At 46.5% G+C, this 20,559-nt stretch overlaps 1 protein-coding gene across 1 annotated transcript in view; it reads left to right on the top strand.

Moving 5' to 3' along the window:
- LIMCH1 (LIM and calponin homology domains 1) overlaps positions 1-20,559 on the top strand; it is a 292,250-nt gene that overhangs the window by 237,021 nt on the left and 34,670 nt on the right. Inside the window, exons 17-22 of the mRNA XM_060246331.1 lie at positions 793-922; positions 5,187-5,344; positions 7,698-8,106; positions 9,762-9,983; positions 14,163-14,232; positions 16,459-16,637. Of these exons, the coding sequence (XP_060102314.1) occupies positions 793-922; positions 5,187-5,344; positions 7,698-8,106; positions 9,762-9,983; positions 14,163-14,232; positions 16,459-16,637 (1,168 nt within the window). The remainder of the gene's footprint in view (positions 1-792; positions 923-5,186; positions 5,345-7,697; positions 8,107-9,761; positions 9,984-14,162; positions 14,233-16,458; positions 16,638-20,559) is intronic.

Genomic DNA, 20,559 nt, shown 5'->3' with positions numbered 1-20,559 from the left:
CTCTTATTGTTGGCAGCCCCGTGGCGCAGAGTGGTAAAGCTGCAGTCCTGCAGTCTGAGCTCTCTGCTCACGACCTGAGTTCAATCCCGGTGGAAGCTGGGTTCAGGTAGCTGATTCCAGGTTGACTCAGCCTTCCATCCTTCCAAGATCAGTAAAGTGAGTACCCAGCTTCCTGGAGGGAAAGTGCAGATGTCTGGGGAAGCAAGCCACCCCGTAAAAAAAGTCTGCCGTGAAAACATCGTGATGCGACGTCACCCCAGAGTCAGAAACGACTGGTGTTTGCACAGGGGACTACCTTTACCTTGAAGCTCTTGGAGGACTGACTATATCAGGGGTGTGTGGCCTAATATAAAAAGGGAGTTCCTGCTACAAAAATAAAGCCTTGCATGAGGCCGTTAGTTCAGGACAGATCATTATAGACACTGCTGCTTAAACAAGGGACAGCTGAGAAACATGACCCTGTTCTGGGTTTCCAGGACTGTCTCGGATTACATTGAGCCCCAAGCCTCCAGCTTTTCTTTTTAGAATGGTGAATTACTAGAATGCACCACAAGCAAGCAGTTTGCATGCCCATTCGTATGTCCGGTGCTAAGCGCAGCACATAAGCATAACAAAAGGCTTTTCATGTGGCCAGCGTTACCTCCAAAGCCCCCTCTCCATAAACTATGACAGATGCTGAAGGGCTTAAGTGGAAATGTGTTTAATTTCGCTCTAGCGCCCTCCCTTGGCCGAAACATTTCAAGCGCCCTCCATGTTCCCGAGGAGTCACTTCTCTTCTTTGCCTTCCTGCAGAAGCGTGAGCATGTTCGACATGAGATGCTCGGACGAGGCCGCCGTGATGCAGCCGCACAGCAAAGCTCGCCACGAGAAGCTGCAGACCGTTCACCACCAGCTGAAAGAAGACGAGGATCGATGGCAAGACGTGAGTACGAGCCGGTGGCAGGTGGGCCAGCCCTCCCTTCTTTCCAAGCCCCGTTTGGACTTAGCAATAGAATGATCTACTTGAGCTTTATGCTCAAACTGGGGCTGTCCGGTTCCACCAGAAACCATTGACTGCTAAGCAGGGCTCATTTTGTAGCAGGAGCTCCTTTGCATATTAGGCCACACACCCCTGATGTAGCCAATCCTCCAAGAGCTTACAGGGATCTTCTTACAAGGCCTACCGTAAGCTCCAGGAGGATTGGCTACATCAGGGAAGTGTCGCCTAATATGCAAAGGAGCTGCTGCTAAAAAACGAGTCCTGCCGCTTAGGATGTTTCAGTGCCTCTTTTTAAGAAATAGTTGCTAGAATTACAAAAGCTTTTTTTGATGTGCCTAATGCTTTCGGGGGGGGGGTGTCACGTGGTGTATTATAATTTCATGGATTTTTGGTTTTGCCATTTTTAAAGTGAGTATTTTTCCTTACCAATTTCAGTATTTTATTTATTTTGGTATTTTATTTAATTTCAGTATTTTTTTAATTTATATATTTCCGCAGCAGTTCCCTTTTTGAAGTTTTTCCTTCTTCAAAAAGATGTTTTGTTAAGGGGCTATTACAGAAGCAAACCATTTTTTGAGTGCAGAGGGGAAAGCTTGGAAATGTACCGTTTTTTGGCATGTGATGGCTGCTGCTGTGGAAATGCAGGGCTAATGTATATAATGTTATATATAATGCTTAACTAGCTTGTCAGACACCAAGGCAGCATGAGCCCTGCAAAAACACACCATGTGCCCTGTGTATTTAATTTGCGTTAAGCTGCTGTGTTGGCATGCCCTTGGAGTTATTCACACGTGCAGATTCCTTGCAGCACCCCCAAAGGAATGGCTCACATGTCATGAAACAGCTGTACGATCATCCTCTGACCTGCAGGTATCTCTGGCTGCATGGAGTCCATTCTGTGTGAATAAGAAGTACATTTGAGTGCTTGTGGTTGCAGACATTACAATAACCTGCAAACGTGTTTATTCTGACTTCCGGCTCGCATGAAAACTAACCACAAGCATGGCAGGGAGATAATTATATGGAGAAAATCCAGTGCAGCCAGGGTCAGCTCTATGGCACATGGCACCCTAGGCAGGCTCCCCCCCCCCGCTGCCCCCACCACGCTTTACTCACCCCCCGCCACGCTCCACTCACCCCCCCGCCGTGCTCCACTCACCCCCCCGCTGCGCTCCACTCACCACCCCACCGCGCTCCACTCGTCCCCCCCAGCTCGACACGACAATGCTGAGCCCTGCTACTGGCTTCTTGCAGCCACGTCTGTATGTTTTGTGAAGAGACAGATGGAGGAAGCTTCTTCCCCCCTCCTTTCCAGAACCGGAAGTGAGGGGGGAGTGAAGTCTCCTCCATCCGTCTCTTCACAAAATGCGCAGATGCAGCTGCAAGAAGCCGGGAGTAGGGCTCAGCATTCTCACGGCAAGCTTTAGGGCGAAGGGGGGTGGCAGAAGCACAGTGGAGGGGTGGCAGGAGCTCAGTGGAAGGGAGGGGACTGGTGGTGATGGCAGGGGGGAGGCAAATTTAGGTGGATACCTTGGGCACCAGGAGGGGGGGAGCCCAATTCGGTGCCCCCTCCCAACACCCTAGATGACCACCTAGTTTGCCTAGTGGACGAGCCGGCCCTGAGCGGGGCTACATCCGTGAGCAGGGCTTGTTTTGTAGCAGGAACTCCTTTGCATATTAGGCCACACCCCCTGATGTAACCAATCTTCCTGGAGCTTATAGTAGGCCGTGTACTAAGAGCCCTGTAATCTCCTGGAGGATTGACTACATCGGGGTGTGTGGACTAATATGCAAAGGAGTTCCTGCTACAAAAAAAGCCCTATCTGTGAACCAGCTCACAGTCATGCTTGTCTTACCGAATGCAGAGACGTTATCAGCTGCAAGAAACATCTTGTACATGAAAAGTGATCAAAGGAGAAATCCATGGTGTGCTGCTTCTATGCTGGGTCCCTTCAGTTAACGATACATCTGCAAGATGCTTTGGGTGTCAGATATTACAGTGCCACTATGTGGCAGCCGATGCTTAAACCATTTACTGTTCTATTCAGGAAGTTCCTGTGTAAAGCACCCACACATCTTGTATGCCTGTGTCAGGCAAGCTCACATTTCACAGAAATCAATCCAAGTTCATGCCGTCTCTGTGGTGTGTTCAGGAGGCTCTCATGAGGCCAGTAATGAAGCGAATAAAGTTTTTAAAACAGCAGTTGGTTGCGCTCAAAAAAGCATAATAAAGTTCAAAGAGAACAGTTTTCAACTTGGCAACACATTTTTTTTTAAGTCAGCCTCTGTTTTTCCAATTAATTTTGGCTATGTAGGTCTGTAGAATCAAATCACACTTGGGTTAGTTTTTCCTTTTGCAAAAGACAGCATAAAATTGAAACAGGGCAATAACAGCGTCTAATAAATAGCACAAAGCTAATTGCCAGTACAGAAACCTTGATAAGCAAGCTTGGAGCTAATTGAAGTAGCCATTAAACACATTCATTTTAATACGTCTCTGCTGCGTTTTGGTCAGAGCAAAGGCAAAGAAACTTATTATCTGTATAATGTAATCTTTAGGAAGTAGATTAATTGGCGGAGGGTTTTGAAAAATAATAATGATCCCTTTCAGTAACATAAGAAAAAATGTATCTGAGAATGCCCAATGATATGGTAATAAAGCAGATAACATTTATTTATTTATTTGTTTGTTTGTTTGTTTGTTTGTTTATTTATTACTTTGCATTTATATCCCGCCCTCTCCGCAAGCGGACTCAGGGCGGCTTACAGTATCATAACATAACATAACATAACAAAGCTTCAACTAATCTTACCCATGATTGAACGTATTATAAATCATAAGGTGCCCTTCTCCCGTGAATCAATATTGCTTAACCTATGGAATAATTTGGAAATACCAAAACATAAGAAAGAATTGGCATCTATGCTTATTTTAGCAGCGAAATTATTAATAGTTCATCAGTGGAAAGCTTCAGTTCTACCTTCTAAACGTAAATGGTTTCTTAAAATTTGGGACCTAATAGTGATGGATAAAATAGCTGGTTCTATACAAAATTCAGAAGCATTTGACAAAGGAAGCGAGAAGAATATGTTTATAGAGAAATGGTTTCATTTTTTGCCTATGTACAAGCTGACCAAAGTACACTTTGTAAATTACCGGATAAATATTTAGATTTTGCTTTTTACTAGATATTTACTCTGTATATCATATACAAAACAGGATGGCTTGTGTTATAGATATTGTTATTGTTATGGTTGATGTTTGTAGAATTGTGTTTTTATTAATTAATTAAAAAATTTTAAACTTGGGGGAAAAAAAAGCTTCAACTTCTTTGAACTTCCCATAAACATACATTATGATTAGCCGCAGTGTATTGTTGGAACTCTCTGTCTGAGGCAGTGATGCTCTGAATTCTTGGTGCTTAGGGGGGAGGGCTTCTAGCCCCACTGGTGGACCTCCTGATGGCACTTGGGTTTTTTGGCCACTGTGTGACACAGAGTGTTGGACTGGATGGGCCATTGGCCTGATCCAACATGGCTTCTCTTATATTCTTAACATCTTCTTTCTAGAACTGTAGAAGGGACATTGCGTTAAATCTAGGAAGGGCAAGTGTATATCTCATTGCATTGCTAGTCATACCAGAAGGAGAGATCAACTAAGCAAAGGACTAGGTGTTGGCTTTCTTCTGGGAGGCCTAGGTTCAAATTCCCACTCCACTGCAGCCCATTGGTCAAACCACTGGATGAGATCCAGACAGCTTTCCTCTCAATTTTACTCAGGGCTTTTTTGGTAGCAAAAGTCCAGCAGAACTCATTTGCATATTAGGCTACACCCCCTGACATCACCATTGTTTACATGGGATGTTTTTGTCTGAGAAGCCCAGCAGGAACTCATTTGCATATTAGGCCACACCCCCAACACCAAGCCAGCTGGAAGTGCGTTCCTTTGTGTTCCTGCTCAAAAAAAGCCCTGATTCTACTCAATTCCCTTCCTTACTACATCCTGTGGTACACACGGCTTTTGCCCACAAAGGTCCTGTGTCCCCCACCATAGCCTTCTTGGTGACCCCCCCTCCTTCTTTTTCATCACAGGAAATCATTGGTGGATCCAGTCCACTGTCTTTAAGCCTACCCTACTTCACAAGGTCAATTTTGAGCATTACACGTGTATGAAGTAGGATCTTTTTCCTCTGCCTCCCCCCTCTAGGACTTAGCTAGGTGGAAGAGTCGTCGGAGAAGCGCATCACAGGATTTGTTGAAGAAGGAAGCTGAGAGAAAGAAGATGGAACGGTTACTGACCACAGGTGATGGGGCCAGCGAGCGAAGGAAAAGCATCAAGACTTACAAAGAGATTGTGGAAGAGAAGTATGTTCTTTTAATGAGTCCAGCTTTGCATGACTTTCGATTCTTGATCACAGCAGAGAGTCAGTTAGGTATAATCAGGGTTGGAATTCTAGCAGGAGCTCCTTTGCGTATTAGGCCACACACCCCTGATACAGCCAATCCTCCAAGAGCTTACAAAAAAGACCCCTGCTAGAATTCCACCCCTGGTTGGGTATAATGGTTAGTGTGTTGGACTAGAGACCCCATTCTGCCATGAAAGTTGGGTTAGATCCTGTGATCTACAGGATCCTACCCATGGTCTCTCAGCCTAACTTTCCTCATAAGGTTGTTGCGAGAAAGGAAAAATCATGTAAGCTGCTCTGAGATTCTGTGGGGAATGTCAGGATTTGCAACTCTGTGGAGATTTTGTGAGAATGTGTAGAGATGAGGAAAGTTACCCCTTTTGTGTTATCAAAGAATATACCGCTCATTTACCAGGTGCTGGTAAAACAAAGGATGGAATTAGGGCTCTTTTTCTAGCAGGAGTTCCTCTGCATATTAGGCCACGCCCCCCGATGTAGCCAATCCTCCAAGAGCTTTGAGGGCTCTTATTAGAGGGCCTACTGTAAGCTCCAGGAGGATTGGCTACATAGGGGGGGCGTGGCCTAATATGCAGAAGTGCTCCTGCTAGAAAAAGAGCCCTGGGTGGTATGTTTGATAAAATGAAGTTCGGGCTTGTTATCTGGTGACAAGAAACGGAGTCTAATAAATGTTAGAGGCTTGTTTGTAGCAGCATTCTTAGTGTTATTTATTTATGTTCTGATGCAAGCCAGTTTGGATGGGTCTCTGGAGAGACAGCATATCAAACCAATGAATGAATGATTTAATATTAAACAATAATGGGGGCAGCTTGCACAACCAGCTGAATTGCACAACAAAGCTGTGCCAAGCTGATGAAGCGAGGAGGTATTTTGGATACTATGAAAACGCAGGAACACTGCATGCACTTAGGAAACTAGGGGAGGAAAGAGCCGAACAGTTTTCTGCCTGATGCATTCTAGTCCTCTCCGTATTTCCGGTGTTTGATATGGTTGCATTTTTAAACATGAGGTCTGCCCACCTTCAGCTCGTGGGGGTGTACACCAAAGCTGTTAAACATGATTCTGCTGATTGTGTAATTTAATTTGATTTGATTTTTGGATTTATATCCCGCCCTATTCCACTAAGCGGGCTCAGGGCAGCTCACAGCAGCGATTTCCACACATATTACAGATTAAAAATTTACATCGTAAAAACAGATAGTATAAAATCGAAGGCAATGCGATATCTCAGACACAACAGCAGAACCACATGATAGCATATAGGCTGATGATGACTATCGACACAACACAGTCACCATGATGGTGAGATGATGGAGGGACCAGTGAGTATCAAAGGGACACCCTCCGGATCAATTAAAAGCCTGGTGGAAGAGCTTCGTCTTGGAGGCCTTGCGAAACCTTGATAAATCCCACAGGGCCTGAATGTCTAGCGGGAGCTCATTCCACTAGGTCGGGGCCCCAACCGAAAAGGCCCTGGCCCTCATTGAGACCAGTCGGGCATCCTTAGGAAATGGTTCCCCACCACCACCTCTATTTGTTTATTTATTTATGCCCTGCTTTTCTCCCCAAAGGGAGCCCAAAGGAGTTTAGAGCTTTGTTTTCTCCTCCTCCATTTTATCCTCGCAACATCCCCTCCTCTGTGAGGTTAGAAGAGTTAGATTTGAATCCAGTAGGACCTTCAAGACCAACACGATTTCCAGGGTAAACGCTTTCAAGAGCCAGAGGCTCCTTTGTCAGATACTGTAAGGCCGGCTGGGCTGAGAAAGTGTGACCAGCCAGTTTGGTGCAGTGGTTAAGAGCAGTGGACTCTAATCTGGAGAACTGGGTTTGATTCCCGACTCTTCCACATGCAGCCAGCTAGGAGACCTTGGGCCAGTCATTGTTATCTCAGAGCTCTCTCAGCCCCACCAGGGTGTCTGTTGGGGAGAGGAAGGGAAAGTGGTCGTAAGCCACTCTGAGACTCCAAGTGAAGGGTAGGGTATAACTCCAATCTCTTCCTCCTCCTCTTCTTCTCCTCCTCTTCCTCCTCCTCCTCACCCACCAAGCTTCCATGACTGAGTGGGGACTTGAACTTGGGCCTTGCAGATCCTAGTTTGACACACTAACCACGATGCTATGCTCACCCCTCACCCCCCCCCTTCTGAAATATCTTGATTGAACCAGACAATAGGTATTGGATACAGCTTTGTCAGGATCATCAGCAAACTAGAAATGGATAGAAATTCCCATCTTGCTTAAGAGTGTTAGAACCCGGTTGTTTTATAGTGATCTTCCTTCTATTGTTCCCACACCAGAGAGAGGCGAGAGCAAGAGCTGCACGAGGCATACAAGAATGCCAGGTCGCACGAAGAGGCGGAAAACATCCTCCAACAATATATCGAGAGATTCACCATTAGCGAAGCTGTGCTTGAACGCCTGGAGATGCCAAAAATTCTGGAGAGAAGCCATTCAGCCCAGCCAAATTCCACATCCCCGCCCAAGGACCCAAACCCCCTGAAATACTTACGGCAACAGTCGCTCCCCACCCCCAAATACACTGCCAAGATAGAGGCAACCATTCTCCCCGCCAGCAAACCAGAAGCCAGCGTTTCACCGGGCTGCACCTCTCCAAGCAAACCTTTTGTCTCCAAGGCCGTGCCTATGCTGACGCCCAAGCCTTACTCCCAGCCGAAAAACACACCGCAGGTTTTGAAAAGCTTTAAGGTAGGCTGAGTTTCACGGCTTCCCCTGATAGTTTGGAACCGAAACAGAACAATGACATGTTACAAATATCAATAAGAAGGTGTTATCATTGTCACTGTTGCTAGAGCTGCAATATTGAGTCCAGCAGCCAGTGAAATTAATTGATTTAAAGTATTTTAATTGAGTAGCAGCCCTGACCCGAATGGGGCAAGTTAGCTCAGTCTCATCAGATCTCATCAGTAGGATTGGTCCTGGTTAGTACTTAGATGGGAGACCATCAAGAACACCCAGTGTCACTATGTAGAGGCAGGCAATGGCAAACCACCTCTGAGTGTCTCGTGCCTTGGAAACCCTATGAGGTGTCAAACATGTGGCCCAGGGGCTCAATCAGGCCCCCGGAGGGCTATCAGGCTCTCGGTAACTGTCTGTCATCTGCTTCCTTCTCCCTCTCTCTTGCTTCCTTCTGCATCAAGCTTGCTTTGCAAGGCTTGCTCAATTGCACAGGAGCTACAGAGCAAAGCCTCTATTTTCTCCATTGGCTGAAGCGCGTCCCTTGGGAAGAAAGGGAGGCAGAGCTTGCTTTGGCAGGCTCTCTCAATTGCACAGCAGAGCTGAGCCAAGCCTCTTTTCCTTCTGAGGCTCCTCCCCATCCTGGTCCCCTGGGGGAGGAAGAAAAGAGCGTCCTTTGCCCAGTCCCTGGATTCCATCGGAGAGATGCAAAGAAAGCACCTTTAAAACCAACAAGTACTAATGTTTTTAGTATGTTTTAAGTTTTTTAAAAAAATCTTTGTGTTTGTCTGTGTCCTTTATAAAGTTTATATCTGTGTTACCTGGCATTACATTTTATGACACACACGGCCCGGCTTGACAAGGTCTCATTTACGTCAGATTCGGCCCTCATAACAAATGGATTCAACACCCCTGCTATAAGGGCTGCAATCACACATACGAAATAATGCACTTTCAATCTACTTTCAGTGCACTTTCTTGCTGGATTTTGCCAGTTCATACAGTGAAGTCTAGTTGGAAAGTGCACTATTTAGTGGGTGTGATCGCAGCCAAGGTCTCCATAAGTCGGCTGTGACGATGGCAAAGGAAGGGCAGTCAAAGGGTGCCGGAGTGATAATGGGGAAGGCTGAAGCCACTTCTTCCCATGAAGAGAACAAGGGGACACATGGGCCTGAGAGGTGCATAACTCCCATTGAACATCAGATGCAAAGTCTTCACACTTTCTTTTTGTAGCAGGAACTCCTTTGCATATTAGGCCACACATCCCTGATGTAGCCAATCCTCCAGGAGCTTACAGGGCTCTTCTTACAGGGCCTAACTGTAAGCTCTTGGAGGATTGGCTACATAAGAGGAATGTGGCCTGATATGCAAAGGAGCTCCTGCTACAAAGAAGTCCGGCCTTACACCATCCACCCACAAGGCTTTGCAATGTGTAGACTGGCCCTAAGGATTGCTCCTGCAGTGCAAAGCAAAGTCAGAGACCAGCAGCCTTCTTGCTGCTGGCGTAACGCGGGCAGGGCATCAAAACAGTTCAAGAGAAGGGTTTCGGTAATGCTGCTGTGTGTCGTGCTAAACGGAGAAGTCTGCTTTGCTTTCCCTGTAGGAAAAAGCAAAGGCTGTCTTGGAGCTTTTTTGCTTACCCTTTCTACTTCCCTTGTGCCCTGCAGATAGATGGAAAAGTCAGCATGAACGGAGACACCTTCAATGGAGTGGAAGAGGGAAAAGAGAAAGAATACGGCGCGCTATTATTTGCCCCTTCCCCAAGTCGATCGCCAAAGTCTGATGGTGGGATGGAAGTGGATGGCGCTTTGGAGGTGAAGCCGGACTCTTCTAGCTCTGAGCTCATTCTAAAGAGGCTCCTTGAGCACAGCCAGCTCAGAGAGCAAACCGTAAGGGCCAAACTTGTCAGATCAGCATTGCTTGTTTGGAGACGCTCTTCATGGATGTCTTTTAGGGGCCCCTTTAGTAGTTCTCTCAACCATATGGAAACTGCTTATACCTGAGAAAACCCAGTGGGGAGCCAGCGTGGGGTAGTCTGTGGAGTGCTGGACTCTGACCTCAAATGCCCCGATTCAGTACCTCATTTGGCCATGAAAGTCACTGGGCGATCTTGGGCCAGTGACTCTTGGCCAGCCCAGTCTGCCTTAAAGGGTTGTTGTGAGGGTAAAATGGGGAAGGGTGAGCCACACATACTACCCTTGGAAGAAGGGCAAGATCAGGGCTTTTTTTTTGTAGCAGGAACTCCTTTGAATATTAGGCCACACACCCCTGATGTAGCCAGTCCTCCAAGAGCTTATAGTAGGCCCTGTACTAATAGTCCTGTAAGCTCCTGGATTATTGGCTACATCAGAGGGTGTGGCCTAATATGCAAGGGAGTTTCTGCTACAAAAAAGGCCCTGGGAAGATACAAATGCACTAGATAATCATGCAGTTGGAAGGAATCTCAAGTGATCAAAATACACAACTAACTGGGAGTTTCACATTGACTGCTATTTTATGGGAAACATCTTTGTAATCAGTTCCACCCACCACTTTTAGAGACTATTTATTGGGAATATTTGGTTAATAAAACAAAGTTTGCCCAGTCAAAGAAACGTGATACCGAGAGTGGTAAATAAATCTCCCCAGAAGTATATTGCAAAAGAGCAAACTTACATTTATTCAAGTCAATCCAGTTCGCATTCTAGTTGCTGTCAAACGAAGAGAAAGAGAAGCCTAATCTAAAGAGTACTTTCCCTATCACAAGTGGCCAGCTTGTCTGGCATCATGCGTGAAAATACAGAAGCATTGTAGCTACAGGAGAGCTCTACAGAGATACGTCTCCATCTAAGGCCACGCGCGGTGAAAGAGAGTACAAAAAGAGAGCGGAAGGGTGATAACAGATGGTTAGTTTGGGGTGGTTGGGAGGCATTCCAAAGTGGGTCAGCTCAAAAAGAGCCATCCAGAAGCCCCCACACGCTCCCCAGCGAAGCGCCTGCATCCTGTCTGCCAGGCAACTGGGCACCTCCAGACATGGAAGCGCCTCAGACGTTGGACTCCTCTTTTTTTCCCCCAATGGGTCATCCACTCAAGTGCTCGAGCACTCTGGCTGGTTTCTTTAAAAAAAAAAAGAAAGGGCGGAAGTGCCTTGGGGCAGCTTGGCGCTTTCACACAGTCAAGTTGCCTCGCATTCACCCTGCCGTTTCCGGACGGCAAGGAGGCAACTGGCGGTTGGCTCAAAGATTTGCTACCACTTCAAAAGTGGTAGATTTTGAGCTGTTCTGCAGAGCCTGGAGGATGGGTTGAGTGTGGGATGTGGACAGGTGAGAGATGTTGCCGTCTGGAGGGATCTTTTTGGTCAATTTCAGAGGCGTCTCTGAGTCCGCCCAAAGTTCTGGCCTGTAATCACCCAAAGGGTCAGAGGACAGTGCCCAGGTTAAGACCAAGAGAGGCATCCCATTCAAGGAGATAAAACCTGTATATACAGAGCGATGTAGTGCCTCCTAATGTGCAGGCATGCTGAGTCACTCACTCCAACACTTATATGAGGGAAATTGTTGATTTTCAAGTGGTCACAGCAAAATTAAGGCCTTTTTTTGTAGCAGGAACTCCTTTGCATATTAGGCTACTCCCCCCTGATGTAGCCAGTTCTCCAGGAGTTTACAGCAGACCCTGTAAGAAGAGCCCTGTAAGCTCTTGGAGGATTGGCTACATCAGGGGTGTGTGGCCAAATATGCAAAGGAGTTCCTGATGCAAAAAAGGCCCTGAGCAAAATGCATCTGCAAGCTCAAATCTTGGTTAGCTACTTTGCAACTCTGAACACATCAGGGAAAAAAGGAAAGGAAATTGTGTAGCTTTTATTTACAGGCCCAGAGAAGGCATTTGCCCAAACCATAAAACTAATCATATAATTCTTTTAAAGAGTCCCAGAACTTAGGTTAAAGGAGGACCTTGGCTCACGCTGTGCCTGCCCTACCGACACTCTTAGAATTTGCCCAAATATAAAGCTTTCCTTCTCCATGCTGAGTTTTCTGTCAATGGCAGAGTCAGATTTTAACTCCTGTAGCTTTTGTGATGTTTAACAAAGCATTCGCATGAAATCTACCCCAACCAACCCTGTGAAGCTGTTCTCTTGTGGGCCTCTGGAAGGCTGCAACTAATTATAATGACATTTAAAATAAAGAGTTTTTAAAACTAAAAAGGTAAAGGTAGTCCCCTGTGCAAGAACCAGTTGTTTCCAATTCTGGGGTGACGTCGCATCACGACGTTTTCACGGCAGTCTTTTTTATGGGGTGGTTTGCCACTGCCTTCCCCAGTCATCTACACTCAGCGAGCTGGGTACTCATTTTACCGACCTCGGAAGGATGGAAGGCTAAGTCAGCCTTGAGCTGGCTACCTGAACCCAGCTTTTGCCGGGATCGAACTCAGGTCATGAGCAGAGGTTAGGACTGCAGTACTGCAGCTTTACCACTCTGCACCACGGGGCTCTTTTTAAAATACATATATACATACAAATAGATAAATAGGTCAGACAGTGATTTCAGACAGTGGATATTTATTTGTATCATTTAATGTGTATTGAGGACTACCTAGAGGAGCAAAAAGTGTGGATGAAATGAGGATTCATCTTTGGTGGGTGAGCATGTAGGATTTTGCATAGTTCTTCTGTGTGACTTCAGACAGTATAAATTTGAACCAGTTAGTTGCATTGCAATTGTGGTGAAAGGGAAAAGGTGTTTCGTTTTCTGACTGCTCATTCACACATGCGAGTCATCTTTGATAGTGCAGTCCCAAAATAAAGAAATGTTTTCTTTCTTAGTTTTGTTTAAAAGATTTGCATGCTGCCTCTCCAGACCTGCTCGAAGCAGCTTACAACTAAAACAATAAAACAAACCCAATAAAGACAATAAAAACAAGTCAATTAAAACAAGTCATATCAATCAAAGCAAGTCAATAAAGCAAGCCAAGTCATTAAAGACATGCCAGGGCATAAAAGCACATGTAATAAACAGAGCAGTCCAAAATGATATTGCTAGAATAGTCCTCAGAATAGGAGAAAACCATAAAACAGCTTTAGGAACTGAATCCTTGAATTAAAAGTGTGGATTAAATAGAAATGTGTTGGTTTGGTGCCAAAAAAAGTAAGGTGGGTGCCAGACATAATAACATCAGAGAAGCCATGTTTGATCAGGCAAATGGGCCATCCAGTCCAACACTCTGTGTCACACAGTGGTCTAAAAAACCAGGTGCCATCAGGAGGTCCCATCAGTGGAGCCAGGACACTAGAAGCCCTTCCACTGTGCCCCTCCCAAGCACCAAGAATACAGAGCATCACTGCCCCAGACAGAGAGTTCCAACAATACGCTGTGGCTAATAGCCCCAGATGGACCTCTGCTCCATATGTTTATTCAATCCCCTCTTGAAGCTGGCTATGCTTGCAGCTGCTTGCAGGCAAATCTCAAGGGAGAGGGTATTTCAAAAGTGATGCACCAGCTCTAGCTGCCACCTGCCTCACCTCTGCAGAAAGGGACACAGAGGGCAGAGGTTGGAAAGAGTACCTGGCCAGTATGAGAGAAGGGGACGCTTCAATACCGTGGTCCAAGTCATTTAGGATGGTGAAAGTCAGTACTTTGATTTGTGCCTGGAAACAGAAGAGTGGTGATACAGGTCTTTCAACACAGGTCTCTTCAACATAATCCCTGTGTCCAGTCCCAGTAAAGTTAACCAGTTCAATACGATTGCGGGGTTTGGGTCTTGACTGCTAGATTCAGTTGGGGAAATTAAAAGCTGCAACAGATGATCGCTGCTTCCTTTCTGGCAGTACTGTATATTTTCATCATGGCATATTATCTGCACTTGCAGTTGTTCATCACAGTAACAAAACTTTTCAGTGCACAAGTTACAGAGCAGTCTGATTCAAGTTCCATTAAAGCCAACAGGTATTTTTAAGAGCTACTTCAGAGTTCATGAGTTGTCAGTAGACACAAAGGCCATTTAAGGAACAGATTCTCCCGCTGTGTGATGACAAGCATATATTTGTTATCAGGTTCTCTTATGACTTAACAGTAACCTTGCGGTGTTCCTTGCAGGGCTCCTTGTTTGAAGAAGCTAAAGAAACCAGCCAAAAAGACAAAGTGGGTTCAGAAGGAACATCTCCAGGTTTGTGGTCTTCAAGAAGCATTTTAAGGCTACCCTAATTTGCGTGCGTTTTCCTTTCATATCTATCTTGGTTCAGACTGTGTGTTCTCCACGTAGTGGAATCCAGGTCTGTAGCTTGGGACCATGAGCTTATGTGTCCTCTGCCCTCTATGGAGATTGTTTACCTTAAACCATGATTTACACACTTAAATAGAGACACACAAACACACTAAGCTTCCTCTGGTTTGGCAAGCTCAGTATTGTCTACTGTAGCTGTTCGGAGCTATCCAGGCTCTCAAGTAGAAGTCTTTTGCATTGGGAGGGGGAGCCAACAGAAATCACCCCCCTCTCTCCCATAAGCAGAAATTCTGTCCCATAGCCAGAATGGCATGATTAGATAAAGACCACTAAGTCCATGTGTCCGCCAACCCAACGCCCACCAGTGTGTTTCCTGACACGCGAGGCCTTTTTTCTAGAAAAAGCCCAGCAGGAACTCATTTTCATATTAGGCCACACTCCCTGACATCGCCATTGTTTAGCATAGGGCATTTTTGTAGAAAAAGCCCAGCAGAAGCTCATTTGTATATTAGGCCACACCCCCTGATGCCAAGCCAACCAGAACTGCGTTCCTGTGCATTCCTGCTCAAAAAATAAGCCCTGCTGACACTCACTTGCTCTTCCCCAAAACAAAGAGCCAGTCCTGGCTGTCTTTAGTGGCATGGTGGGGGGGGGGGGGTGGCGGTCTAGAAACCCCAAGGAGGTGGTATCACCTTTGGGAACACCCATTTTTATTTATTTATTTTAGGCAATTTATAGTCTGTCCTTTCCCAAGGATGGGCTCAGGGCGGATAGCAAGATTCTAAAAACAGTATAAAAACAACAGTTAAAACCAGAGCAATATGGACAATACAGTTTGACAGATCATACAAATTATAAATGGCGGCTCAGTCGGGCACATATTATATGAACCAAAGACAGTAAATGAAATAAATTTATGTTACAGCAGAGACGGATCACCACAGAGGCCCCTCCAGTGGAGTAGGATGCCTGCCGCCTCAACTAAAGGCCTAGTGTAATAGCTCCGTTTTACATGCCTTAGGGAAAGATAACAATCTGGTGAGGGCCTGGATGTCTAGAAGAGGGAGCTGATTCCACCAGGCTGGAAACAGTTGTCCCCATTGGCTTGGAACCTCCCTACTTTTTTGTAATTAACAGACATTTTCTGGTGGCCCATTCCAGGGGTACCCAAAGACTTAACAGGATTGAGGAACACTGGTCTGGACCTGCAATGGAATGAGGTGGTCATGAGCCTGCAGAGTGCTGAAGTGTTAGATGGGACTGCAGTGCTCCAAGACTGCCCAAACAGGGTCCCTTTTTGAAGGGTCCCTAACCTTAACAAATTCTCTAAAAACAGAGTTGCCAACTGCCTGGAAGGGGGGGTGGGGTGGGGAGTCTGTCCCTTTAACAAAGGCTTATTCAGATGTTATTTACCAAGTGATATAATTTCCCTGCACTTTATGAGAAGCTTGAGCTGCCCATTTCCACACACGAGGCCTCTGTTAAAGGAGCGTTTTTTCTCCAGGTCTCTTGGCAACCCTGTCTGTAAACAGAAAACTGACACAGCATGTGTAGGGGGGTAGGCTTAGCACCTTTCTCCCTGATCGGCTAATTCTGATGTTGAGACAGTTGGAGAGCAATAACACAATAACGCATATTCCTATCACTTCAGAGTATGTACACCTCATGGTGCTGTGTGTGTTGACCAGCCATGGAAAGTGTAACATAAAACTATCCTTAGTTGCATCTTCATCCTCTGGTAAGCTGTCAATGTGGACAGTGCCCTCTAGAGGTGTTGTGAAAAAGTGATGTTTGCTTCTGGAATCGATAGCTGCCTTCATCTTGGTGATTCTTCAGTAATAAACAAATAATGCCCTTTGTTATGTGCATTATCTTAGTTTATAATCCACTTCCTTAGGGCTAAAAGTAAGTGTTTCTTTGTTTTCTAAAGCATGGAAGATAAATCTCAACCTGACCAGTTGGATAAAGATTGCAGCCCTATTTTTAGTTTCTGCTGACTAAATGCTTTCTAGAGGCCATCACTTGCTGTGTCTTCAGTTTATGTCTGTTATTCTGGAGGGGTGTGTGTGTGTGTGTGAGGACAACAACCTTCACCATCCTGGCAAAATTAGTGCAGCATTGCTGATTTAAATATTTCATGTTATGTTCGTCTTTTGTCCCCTCTCTTAGTGGAATTATCTTCAGACCATAAAGAGTTCAGCACAGCCATTTCCTGTGCCAGCCCTATAGTGACAACTGTGGAATTCTCCTCCCTCAGTAATCATTCCAAGGAAATGGGTTCAGTGGATGAACTGAAGGAACCGGAGGCAGTGAAAAAAAAGGATGCAGAAGCACCAGTTATTCATAAGGTAACAATAATTCTGGCCAAGTGGCAACAGACAGCTTTCATTCATACATCTGAAGAGGACCTCATTTAGCCTGATGCATCCAGAAACAGCAAGCAAAGAAAGGAGGCAGGGAGAGGGCAGAGACAGCATCTGAAAGCAGATTGTGTTGTGCTTCAGCTAGTGTATGATGGGGAGGGGGTTACTGTTCCTTGTACATCTTTATAAATGAACTAAAGCAGTTGTATTCAGGCAGGCTTGTTGTTTTATATAAACACTGTATGGCCACTGTGTGACACAGAGTGTTGGACTGGTTGGGCCATTGGCCTGATCCAACATGGCTTCTCTTATGTTCTTACATGTTTAGGTTTTGGCCATTTTGATAGGACCATTCATATAGAAAAACAGTGACTCTGCCAAATGGATGTAATCCAAACTAGTAAATTGGCCCAGCTAGATATCTGTCACTCGATAGAGCTGAAAGATCTGAATGTGCTTGCCTAGTTTTCACCTGCATGACTGAGGCTGGCCTGATCTCATCAGGATCGAGGAAGCCAAGCAGGACTGATCCTGATTACTCTTTGGATGGGAGGCTGACCACCAAGGAAGTCCAGGGTTGCTGCAGAGAGGCAGGTAATGGCAAACTACCTCTGCTTGCCCTTGCCTTGAAAATCCTACGGGATTGCTGTTAGGGGTGTGGATAATGAAAGCCAAAAATATACACTGAAATCATTGGTTTGGGTCACTACTACGATTTTCTGGAATGGTAACACAAATCCAAGATTGTTAGGTATTAAAAACTCTTTCAGAATAATCGGGAGAGTTGTGTTTGTGTACTGATAGCCAGCTTCTTTGATTTTACTGATTTCCCAAACAATGGCATTTTCCCCTTCCAGTCAGATCCTAGCAAGGGAGGAGCACAGAGCTATTCCAGCCAATCACCATTAGAGACAAGCCACATAAGGCCGCAGATCTTCTTCATGGTCTCTATGTTTCACACCGATGAGATATAGTGCACCTGCGCCAGTTCCGATCGGTACTTCAAAGACTACTATAGAAGGATTTTTGCGCCCTTCCCAATTGTCATGCGTGCAGGCCCCACCGCACATGCCCACTGGGATGGGCACGAGGATCCCGCCAGTTCCCTTCTGACCACTGCGCAGATTGGTTCCCCTCTTCAACTGCTCATCGGTACTCACCTTTTTTCTCCAACTTCGTCGACCCTTTTTCCTGAAAACAAAGAAGAAACCTCTGTGACACAGGGTAAGGCCTATTTACCCGAGCACACCCTCCCCGGTCATGAGACACGACCCCCCACCCACCCACCCCGTCACTTGGGGCAGCGGGACTATCTCCACCACCGCATGAAAAAACCTTGGGCGTTCTTCAAAAGGTGCAAACCATTTGGCAGTAAAATCCCCCCTCTAGACGGACATGAACTTTGCCTGTTGTGCCTTGGGGAAGCCCACCGTCCAGACTCCTGCACTCACTGTGCAAAATTCTCCAAGCAGACCTAGAAAAATCATGCTGCAAGACTTAAAACAGCCTTCATGGAATCCGCACTCTCTGCGCATTCCACGGTGCCGTCGCAACATGACTCTGGGCTCATCTCTACTTTGACTGCTACAACTACTGCTCAATCCAATGCCGAACGGGTCAGTGCCGAAACGCTCGACCCCTGCACCCGAATCAGAAGCCTCCACTCCTGCTAAGAAACACAGGGAGGACAAAGAACAAAAGAAGGATAAGGAGAGACGATGCAAGAAAGACTCTGCTCGGAGCTCGCGTCCATCTCCATCGTCTTTGGAACCGATCCTGGCCCCGGAGACAATACCGCCCCTTAAATTTTTGCATTCACCAATGCACCAGCTAGCGGGACGGAAGGGAGACACTCAGGACACTAGTCTGTCCGATTTCGAAATCGATCTCACCCAACAGTCATCCCGATCTACGTCCTCAGGATCGAACATGGATCAACCTACACAACCGGCTCCATCCGACCCTGTACCGAGGGACACTCCTTCGATGTCAAAGCCGTTGGACCGACCCACTCCAGAGCAACCGACCCCCAAACAATCCGAGGTTCCGAAACTTCCTCCTCCACCACGCTGGGATCCACCACAGTGGCCGTATATGTATGGGTCTTGTCCCATGCCCTCCTTTCCATGGATGCCTTGGCCTTACCCAGACTGGGACACCTGCTCCATGATGTCGTACCACTCGAAACATCGGGACCGAGACCGCCCAACATCTGGGACGTCGGCACCGAAGACGGCCAGACACAAACGCACTCCACTGCCACCGAAGTCAACTCCGAAACCGAGCACCCCACCTCGATCTCCGGAGCTCTCGGAAAGCGAAGCAGCGTCCTCTGACTCGGACGGTGAGTCCAACCAATCTGAGCACCCCAAAACAAGCATGGAGACTCCCTCACCACAACAATCTCTGGAGGCAGGCTCCATCTCTCCCTCTGAAGATCTCACTGCCTACAGCGATTTTATCAAGCGGATGGCACAGACCCTTTCGCTATCAATATTGCAACCGAATCCTACAATAACAGACATGGTCTTTGACATCGTACAGAAAGATGTCTCAACACCGATATTTCTTCCCATGACCTCTGTACTGCTTCAGACTGCAAAATCACCTTGGGACAAGCCAGCATCCACACCGATCTCCTCCAGAAGGATTGATCACATGTACAAAATCCAAGAAGTGGAGGCCAGCTTCCTTTTTAACCACCTTAAGCCAAACTTGGTGGTGGTGACATCCTCCTCCAAAAGTAAAAAGACACACTCTGCTCACCACCCGACAAGAAAGAGAAGAAGCTAGATGGGATTGGCAATAAGTTTTATGCAGTGAGTGCGCTAGGCATAAAGACGGCCAATTACACAGCATGCATGAGCTGTTACCAATACGCCCTATGAGAAAAGGCCACACAGTTCTCTTCCCTGCTTCCAGAAGACAAATGTCAGGACTTCAAACGTCTGCTGAAGGAAGGGATGCTAGTCGCAAAACATCAGGTCAACATGGCTAAACACTCTCTGGACATATCCGCCAAAACACTCACATCCGCAGTTACCCTCTGGCGCCACTCCTGGCTTAGAGCGACAGCACTCTCGCTCGACACAAGGGCTTGGGTTGAGGACCTACCCTTTGAGGGAGAAGGCCTCTTCAGTTCAACCACTGACATGGCTCTCCAGGAGCTGGATAAGAGCATCAAAACGTCTAGAAACTTAGGAGTCTCCATGTCCTCCAGGACCCAGAAACAAAAACCGTGATCCAAATCATGGCCCAAGAAACCATATTCAAAACCATCCCGAGCGACCATGGTCTCCCCGGTCACAACATAGCCAATCCAGACCTACCTATGGGGCTAAACAGAAATTCACCCTAGCCAACAACAGTCCAAACACAAGGGCACCAAGCCAACCAAACAGAGTCTGACTTCACCCTCCGGACCCTGCCCACACCCCAACCCACCCGCCTTCACCCATACTTACCTGCCTGGCAGAGGATAACATCCGACAAGTGGGTCCTTGCACTCATCCAGGAAGGATACCGCATAGAATTCCTTCCAATTCCTCCTCCTTCCGGCATCATCACCTCGCCTCCAACACCTGTCCCATTGGAGGAAGTACAAAACCTCATTACAAAAGTTGCAATAGAACCTGTCACCGCACCCGCTCATCACCATGATTTTTACTCCCGGTATTTCACTGTTCCCAAGAAAGATGGGGGTCTTCACCCCATTATGAACCTCAGAGGTCTCAATACCTACATAGTCTACAAGAAATTCGAATGGTATCCCTGCAGAACATCTTACCTCTCCTCTGGAAGAATGCATCGATGGTCACCATAGACCTCAAGGACGCATACTTCCATCTAACCAGCCATCCCTCATCTCTTCCTTACCTTCAGTTTGCCATTGGGGACCAGCACTTCC

Source organism: Heteronotia binoei, chromosome 9 (genome assembly GCF_032191835.1).
Source record: "Heteronotia binoei isolate CCM8104 ecotype False Entrance Well chromosome 9, APGP_CSIRO_Hbin_v1, whole genome shotgun sequence".
NCBI classification, from domain to species: Eukaryota; Metazoa; Chordata; class Lepidosauria; order Squamata; family Gekkonidae; genus Heteronotia; species Heteronotia binoei.
Note: the sequence above shows the minus strand (reverse complement) of the source record. Positions and strands in the feature narration are given on the sequence as shown.